Source organism: Octodon degus, unplaced genomic scaffold (genome assembly GCF_000260255.1).
Source record: "Octodon degus isolate 3935 unplaced genomic scaffold, OctDeg1.0 scaffold00011, whole genome shotgun sequence".
Classification (NCBI taxonomy): domain Eukaryota; kingdom Metazoa; phylum Chordata; class Mammalia; order Rodentia; family Octodontidae; genus Octodon; species Octodon degus.
In genome coordinates, this window is record NW_004524587.1 from 12,313,479 (window position 1) to 12,322,245 (window position 8,767).

Consider the following 8,767-nt stretch of genomic DNA (forward strand, 5'->3'; position numbering starts at 1 on the left):
CTTATTCCACTGAGCCATCTCCCTGGCCCCTTTGGTGCTTTTTTAAAAAAATCCTTCCCAGGCAGGAGATCACCCCCAGGGCTTCCAACAGGCACAGCACACAGAGCTCCACCCCAGCCCCATTCACTAGCACTTTCACTTCTGGCTGCGGGGACAATGCTATGGCTTCCAACTTCCCTGAATCTCCTGTTCAAATTGAATCCCCTCTGGGAGGTATGAAAGGGTAGGGCCAGACAGGGCTGATGGTGCACTCCTATAACCCCAGCTCTCTGGGAAGCTGCGGCAGGAGGATTAAAAATTCAAGCATAGGTTGATTAGTTTGGCAATTTAACAAGCCCATCTCAAAATTAAAGAAAGTCAGCTGTGGTGGCATGCAGTTGTAATCCCAGCACTGGGAGGCTGAGGCAGGTGAATCGCCACAAATCCAGGCCGGCCAGCCTGGGCTGCATAGTGAGTTCAAGGTCAGGATGAACTTTCAAAGTAAGACTGACAAACTCTAAAAAAGCTCTGCAGCCTGAAACGCGTCTAACGGCTCCTTAGGGTGAGGGACACAGCCTGTGCTAGGACCCCTTCACGTGCCTTTGTGTCTAAGCCATCAGGAAAGCGCTGATCGTACTGGCTCACTCGGAGAAGACGTCCTTCAACTATGCCATGAAGGAGGCTGCTGTGGAGGCGCTGAAGAGGAACGGATGGAAGGTGGCCGAGTCCGACCTCTACGCCATGAGCTTCGATCCCCTCATTTCCAGAAAAGACGTCACAGGTAGGCACGCACACCCTTTCCCTGTGGATCCACTGGGCTGTGGACTCTGGGGCTCAGCCTTGGTCTCCCTGCTTCAGCTCTTCCTGTTGCGCTTGCCAGGTGCATTAAAGGACCCTGAGAACTTTCAATATTCAGCTGAGACCGCTCTAGCTTATAAAGAAAACCGCCTGAGCCCGGATATTGTGGCTGAACAAAAGAAGCTGGAAGCTGCAGACCTTGTGATATTTCAGGTATGGCTCCATATATGGCTCTGGCCATACCTCAGAGGAGGTGACTAGCACTCCTGAGTTCTCCCTCACCTAATTAGCTGTGCGGGCTTAGAGTAGTTACCACTTTGCTGCATTCTCTGTAAATACAAGCAACAGCTTCAGAGCTGCAGCATTCTCTGGGTATGAAAACACACACCTGTAATCCCAGCGCTTAGGAGGCTGAGGTGGAAGGACTTGCTGGGGGATTGAGGACAGCCTGAACTACACGGTGAGACCCTGTCTCAAAACACCCAGTGAAAACCAAAGGTGAAGAGCTGCACAGACTGATGGGTTTTGTTCACCTGGCTGATTAATCTTCATATACAGGCATGTGATTGCAAAGATAACTAAAAAGCTTTCAGCTTTTTTCTTCTAGTTATCCCCAACTTTCCCTTCACCTCCTGATTTCTGGTGGACTCGTAAGGCCCGCACTTCGCCTGCTCTCTCCCTGACAGCCCTAGTTTATAGAGATGTGTGAGGCGATGGCCCTGTAGTGTGCCACAGCAGCAGCAGCAGTGGCGGCCTTTCTCCTCCCGAAGCTGGCTTACCATGTAGAGGTGAATATTGGGACCTCATGTGTGCCTTGATAGCTGTCTTCCTTGGGAGTACCAGGCTGCCACCTGGTTCCCCCTGCCCTGGCTGCCACCAATTCCCACCAGGCTTTTTTCATCTAGGTACTGGGGATGGAACCCAGAGCCTCATGCATAGGAACCATGTGCCCTGCCGCTGAGCTACATCCCCAGCCCCAGGTCGTTCATACGAATCATGGAGCATATATGGCTTTGGAGACTTCAGAAAGAGGGTGATACAGGCCATAGCTTTTGCAACTATTCAGTCGGCTGCAAAGCATCCAGCCCTTAAAAGTCTGTTGTCCTGGGCCGGGGAGATGGCTCAATGGAATAAGCGCTTCCCTGGCAGGCGCAAGGGCCTGAGTTCAATCCCCAAATGTCTGTTGACCTACTTTTAGGCCTGTGGCTATGCATCCATGTCACATGACATGAGCCAGGAACCCACAGATGTCTTCTGCAGTTTTTTCAGTGCTGGCAATTGAACCCAGGGCCTTACACATGCTAGGGAGGCATTCTACCACTGAGCTGCACAGAATGCCTTCTGACTGTTTGCAGAGGCTGGCCATGGTGGCAGACACCTATAAGGCAGGAGGCCAAGGCAGGAGGATTGCCAGAAGTTTAAGGTCAAGCTAGTGGGTTCAAGGCCAGCTTAAATACATAACAAGACTATCTCAAAAACAAAAACAAAACTAAAAACAATGAAACCTAAAAGACATTAGTCAGTGTGATCCATATCAGTGATGGTAAACTATGGCATTTTATATATATATAAAATTATTTAGTACAGGGTCCACAAGGTCTCACTGCACAGATTGGGCTCTAGTGATCCTTCTGTTTTCAGCCTCCCAAACTCTGGGATTACAGGTGTGTGCCACCACGCCCAGTCTCAGTCGCATCTCAGCATGGCATGCTGGGTATCAAACCCTGGTTGATGAGCCTGCCTAGGCAGGTGCTTTAGTCCATTGAGCTATCTGGCCAGTTGATGGGTACTTTTTTTATATATATACCAAGAATAAACCTCAGGACCTTGCACTTGCCAGGCAGGTGCTTTTGCCAGTGGGCTATATCCTTGGCCTTGTGTAGTTGAAAGTTTTATGTTGAGCCACATTTATGTGTTTTTCTTTCTTGAGGCCAGGTTTCACTATGTAGGTTCACACTGGCCTAAACCTCACTCTGTAGCCCAGGCTGGCCTTGAACTCTCAGTGATCCTCATCCTCCTGAGTGCTTGGATCACAGGCGAGCACCACCATGCCCAGCTTGCCCACAGGTTTTTTGTTTTTTTTTTAACTGCATCTTATTTTACAGCCAGGGCAGCAGTAGGAGCAGCTTTCAGTTCTCATCTCAAAATCACAGTATTTTTAGAATCAGAAAAGATCTTGGTGGCCTTTAGGTTTAGCTTCTTTCAGATGTGTTTTTTTCACTACCATGTAACTGTGCAGGTTGTATGCTGTCCAAGAACACCACCTCTAAGGACACCGCAGATTTATTTGTATGATTGTTCTAAGTGTTCTGACAAATCACCAAAAAATCCCTTATTCTAGGGCCAGGGAGATAGCTCAGTAGAATAAGTGCTTGCCTGGCAAGCACAAGGTCCTGAGTTCAATCCCCAGTACCCCCCCCCAAAAAAAAAAAAAAGCCTTATTCTAGCAAAATCAGTGGCCCTGGAAGACTTTCCAGAATGTCTGAGAAAGGAGTGCATCACCTCATACCAAGGGACCATCAGCACTGGCCTCCTGCTCGTTGTCCTCACTTCTCCACAGGCAATTTGAGACCGCAGAAGTTTTTTGTTTCTTTTTAGCTGGTTCAGGCTGCCTTAAGGGCGGGTCTGGTAAGGCAGGTGGAGGTGGAGATCTGAGCTGAGGTATCCTGTGCCGGACTGCATTTGCATGAACAGGTGCTGAAACAACTGAGCCAACCAGCAGGCCCCCAAGACCACAGGAGTTTTTTGTTTTTTTTTTTCCCGGAACCGGGGATTGAGCTCAGGCCCTTGCACTTGCCAGGGAAGCGCTTATTCCATTGAGCCATCTCCCTGGCCCCCTGCAGTTTTGATGGTGCCAGTGTGTGCTCTGCCAGTGGGCTATATCCTTGGCCTTGTGTGGTTGGCCTCAGCCACACCCTAGCACCAGTCAAGCACCAGTCAACTTTTAATACCTCTGAGCTGACCAGGACTGGTTTGTGGAACTGTCACAGGGGACCAAATTTCCTTGCCGAGGAAACCCACTCACCGAGGCTGACCGCTGCCCATGTGGCCCCTCACCCTCAGAGGGTCAGAGATGCGAGCTGTGAGAAGCCATTGGAGACCAGCCAAGCCATCTTTCTCTAGATGAGGCGAATGAAACAGAGACGCTATGGGGCTTCTGTGACAAAGGTCATATGTCAAAGTGGCAGATTCTGTGCCCAGCTACAAACCTTGCTGTCAATCCTGTTATTTTCTGTTACACAGACACTTAATATAGCTCCTCTTCTATACATCAATAACCTTTTAAATATGGGAGGCGGCTATTTCAGCTAGCTTTCAACAAACTCCTTCCCACATACCCTCACTCTTTTTATAGTACTGGGACCTGAACCTAGGAAATTCTTTTTTGTGTGTGTGTGGTACTGGGGATAAAACTCAGGATCTTGTGCTTGCCACGCAGGTGCTTAAGCCACTGAGCTGTCTCGCTGGACCTAGTGGGTTTTTGTTTGTTTGTTTGGTTTTTTGGTAGAACCGGGGATTGAACTGAGGCCCTTGCACTTGCCAGGGAAGCACTTACTCTACTGAGCTATCTCCGCAGCCCCAGACCTAGTGGTTTTTGTTTGTTCTCTATTTTTTGAACCTAGGGAATTCTGAGCTACATTTCCAGCCATCTGTTTTCACTTTGAGACAGGATATTACTAAATTGCCTAGGCTAGCCCCAAACTTCTAGGTCCACCTCCGTCTCTGCATTAGCTAGGCTATACAATTGAATCCTCACAGCCAGCTGTGCTTTTGCCATGGGAATTCCTTGGTAAACCATTGTCTGTCTGTCTGTCTGTCTGTCTGTCTCTCTCTCTCTCTCTCTCTCTCACACACACACACACACACACACACAGATTTTTGAGTGCTTTTGTTTATTCTAAATGAAAGGTTGAGCTGGCCAAATAGCTCAGCATATTAAAGTGCCTGCTTAGGCAGATGTAGTGGCCAGGGTTCAATGCCCGCCATGCTGGCCCCACCCCCGGGGCACGCTGAGCCAGTGACTGAGACTAGGCATGGTGGCGCAGGCCTGTAACCCCAGCTCTTGGGAGGCTGAACACAGGCAGATTACTACGAGTCCAATCTATGTAGTGAGACCTTGTAGACCCTGTACTAAAATAAATAAGGTTTTTCATCCATGTACACAGGTGACAGTCATATATTTGATACTATAAGTACTAAGCTCTTCAGAAAATACATGGGGATCACACATTGAAGCCAGCATATCTGAAATCATTACTAATCAGACTTTGCTGCCAAGTGTGATTTCAGGGAAACAATTCTTATTTCATGTGACTTTATTCAGATCCAGACAATATTTGTAGTGTTCAGCTGAGACTGGAGTGCCAAGTTGGATGGATAAGGAAAATGATTTTCTCTTTGTTGTTCTGTGAGTTGGATGGTATATGTACTTCTTTTTTCTTATTTTTGTTTTTAGCGATACTAGGGATTGAATCAGGGTCTTCAAACTAAGCTACATCCCCAGCCTTTTTAAATTTTGAGGCAAGGTTTTGCTTGGTTGTGAAGAGTGGGCCTGGGTATGGTGGCAGATGCCTGTGAATGCCTGTAATCAGGAGGCTGAGACAAGAGGACTGCCACAAATTCAAGGCCACCCTAAAAGAGTTCAAGGGTTAGGGTTAGGGTTAGACTCTGTCTCCAAAAAAAAAAAAAAAAAAAAAAGGTTCCCCAGATAGGGATTAACATATTCCTGCTGACTTGACCACCAGTGGTACATGTATGACATGTTGGGTGGCTTGTATCACCTGACGGGACTATCCTATGCTGCCCCATGGGACACTCATGCATGCACATACAATCTGTGGTTCAAGCTGCCCAGCATCAAAACATAGAAATAATAGCCATATCATGAATGTGTTAAATTTGCTCCCACCTCAGCCTCCTGGGCAACTGGGACTATAGATATATATCACTGTATGCAGCTACTTTTTCTCTTCTTTCTCCTTCCTGTCCCCCTCTTTTTTGGGGGGTGCTGGGGAGCCAACTCAGGGGCCCATGCAGACTACACACGTTCTCCACCACTGTGCTAGACCTTCAGTCCGTCGTTTTCTTAGATGTGCTAACTCCTTGAGGTAATGACAGAAGACCTGCCTAGGTTTCTTCAGCGGTGATGTCATTGGCACTGCTAAGCAATGCAGGCCACTTTCTGTGCTTAGGGGACAAGAGAAGCTGTGCCTGACCTGAGTCTTGGCTTCTTCTGCCCCGCAGTTCCCAATGCAGTGGTTTGGTGTGCCCGCCATTCTGAAAGGCTGGTTCGATCGAGTGCTCACAGGAGGCTTTGCCTACACCTATGAGGCCATGTATGACAAGGGGCCTTTCCAGGTACGTGAATGCTTCCGAGTTTCCTAACAGCCAGATTCTGGGTAGATTCTCTCTGGAGGCAGAAGTTTTATGCTCAGCATTGTGGGGAAATACAGAAAAGCAAGAAGTAGGCCAGGCATGGTGATGTATGACTAGAATCCAACACTGAAGAGGCTGAGGCAGAAGCATCACTTCAAGTTTGAGGCCAGCCTGGACTACACAGTGAGTTCAAGACCAGTATGAACTACATAGGGAGACTGTGTCTCAAAAAAACCAAATCCCAAAACAACAAAAAGAAGTAACTTCACAGAGGCAGCCAGCAGCCATTGTTTATCCTGGTGACAGGGACAGCCTTGACCTGTGGGCCACACAGGCCTGCCCTTAGCTTGCTGTCTGTGGACGTCTAGGCTAGGACTTCTGCTTCTGCAGAATCATGCTGTCGGGCTCAGGGGAGCCAAGGTATGAGGTAAGGTAAACAGCAAATAGAGTGGACTTGCGTGTCCCTCCCTTGGGCTGGTTCATTAATCTACTGTGGCCAGGTGAGGGTGGGGTGATGAAGCTTGTTTTTTCTTCCCTAGAATAAAAAGGCTGTGCTTTCCATCACCACTGGTGGCAGTGGCTCCATGTTCTCACTCCAGGGTGTCCATGGGGACATGAACATCATTCTCTGGCCAATTCAGGTAACTCATTCTCAATGAGCCTTCAGGGGAATTCATTAATTGAGCTTTCCATGAGGTCCCAGAGCTCCAGACAGTAGCTGAGAACGACTCAGATGTGAAGGTAAAGCATAGCAACAGCCAGCAGTGGCACATCCCTGGAATCCCAGCCACTCAGGTGGCTAAGGCAAGAGGATCACAAGTTTGAGCCTAGCCTGGGCAACATAGCAAGATCCTATCTCAAGAACAGTCTTGGAAGGTAGCTCAGTGAGAACGTTCTAGGGCCGGGGAGATGGCTCAGTAGAATAAGTGCTTCCCTGGCAAGCACAAGGGCCATAGCTCAATCCCTGGCTCCGTCAAAAAAAGGGCAGCTCTAGGTTCAATGCCCAGGACCCCCAAGAAAACCATAAAAAGCACATTAAAGATTTGCAACTATTGGGCACTTCCTTCAGAAACTTGCCTGTTAATAGCAGACAAACGCCACTGTCTCTTAACCAAGAACTAGTATACCTGGCTCCTGGCCTCTGATTTGTATAACCTGAGAGCCCTGGTTCCCTCCAGATGACTCAAGACCTCCCTCCAGTCTTCCTGGCCTTCTCTAAGTCTGGCACAACCACACAGACTATGTGAGCCCTGAACAATTTAAGAAATTATTAGCCCAGCCCACTTCAGAGCTGGTAAGACTCCAGGTGGGCTCTCTGGAGTGGCTTGACCCTCCAGAAAATCCTTTCTAAAGAAAGGGATTGAGAGAAGAGTAAAGTGGCCACTGAAATTATCTTTCAGACTTATCTCCTTAAGGGGAGAGGCAGAGAAATGTACATCTGCATGCCTTGGCAAGAGTCTGTTGCTGAGAAGCTGCAGTTCTCCCTAAGAACTCCCTAAGTAATAGAACTTTTGGCAGCAGGGCCAAGTTGGCACACTTCCAAAGTTTTATTAATTTCAAGAAGAGTATCGCCAAACAGGCTAGCAACAGCTAGCGAGTGAGGCCAGGCAGGTGTCGATAGGACTGAGAGCTGAGCCTGCTGTGTGCACAGTCAGGTGTCATCCTCTCCTAGCCAAGGACTACTGTGTGCACTGCATACTTCCTTGCAACTTCCCGAGGCTTCTCCAGTTCTCTGCTACACAGTGAGAACCCTTGACAATTTAAGGAATTACTTGGTGTGGCCAAGTCACCATGTGGAAACTCTCCAGGAAGCCCCAGCCAGCATTTGGTGCTAGCTTATGTACGAACTTCAGTAGGTGAGTTGTGATTTCCTGCTGTGGCTTCTGTCTCCCCAGAGTGGCATTCTGCACTTTTGTGGCTTTCAAGTCTTAGAACCTCAACTGATGTACAGCATTGGGCACACTCCACCAGATGTCCGAACTCAAATCCTAGAAGGATGGAAGAAACGCCTGGAGAATATTTGGGATGAGAAACCACTGTATTTTGCTCCAAGCAGCCTCTTTGACTTAAACTTTCAGGCAGGATTCTTACTGAAAAAGGAGATACAAGATGAACAGAAAAACAAAAAATTTGGTCTTTCTGTGGGCCATCATTTGGGCAAGCCCATTCCAACTGACAACCAGATCAAAGCCATGAAATAAGATGGACTTGGGTTTGTAACATATATTCTGATCTAGGTATTTTTTTTTAGCTTCCTTGATTTGTTTGGAAGCATTTTTTTCCCCTCAAGAAATGAATAGTAGGCCAGGGAGATAACTCAGCAGCCTAAGTGTCTGCCTGGCAAGCACAAGATCCCAAGTTCGATCCCCTGTACCACAAATGAATAAATAAATAATAAAAGAAATGAACAGAAAGAACAGACTGCATTTATATATTTTTATAAAGTCTTACTATTGAATTTAATTTATTCTCACCAGTGATGTCTTGGCATATAGCCAAAATCTGGTTGCCAGAGGCCAATTGGAACACAATGCAGGCATATTTCCGGAAAGATGCTATAAAATATTTTTAAGGTTGAAACGGGTAATGGCCCACGTCTGTAATCCCAGCACTC

At 47.7% G+C, this 8,767-nt stretch overlaps 1 protein-coding gene across 1 annotated transcript in view; it reads left to right on the forward strand.

Annotated features, from left to right (window-relative positions):
- Nqo1 (NAD(P)H quinone dehydrogenase 1) overlaps positions 1–8,447 on the forward strand; it is a 16,849-nt gene extending 8,402 nt beyond the window's left edge. Inside the window, exons 2-6 of the mRNA XM_023709318.1 lie at positions 593–760; positions 860–990; positions 6,022–6,135; positions 6,693–6,794; positions 8,049–8,447. Of these exons, the coding sequence (XP_023565086.1) occupies positions 593–760; positions 860–990; positions 6,022–6,135; positions 6,693–6,794; positions 8,049–8,354 (821 nt within the window). The 3' untranslated portion in view covers positions 8,355–8,447. The remainder of the gene's footprint in view (positions 1–592; positions 761–859; positions 991–6,021; positions 6,136–6,692; positions 6,795–8,048) is intronic.
- Positions 8,448–8,767: the final 320 nt, after the last annotated feature.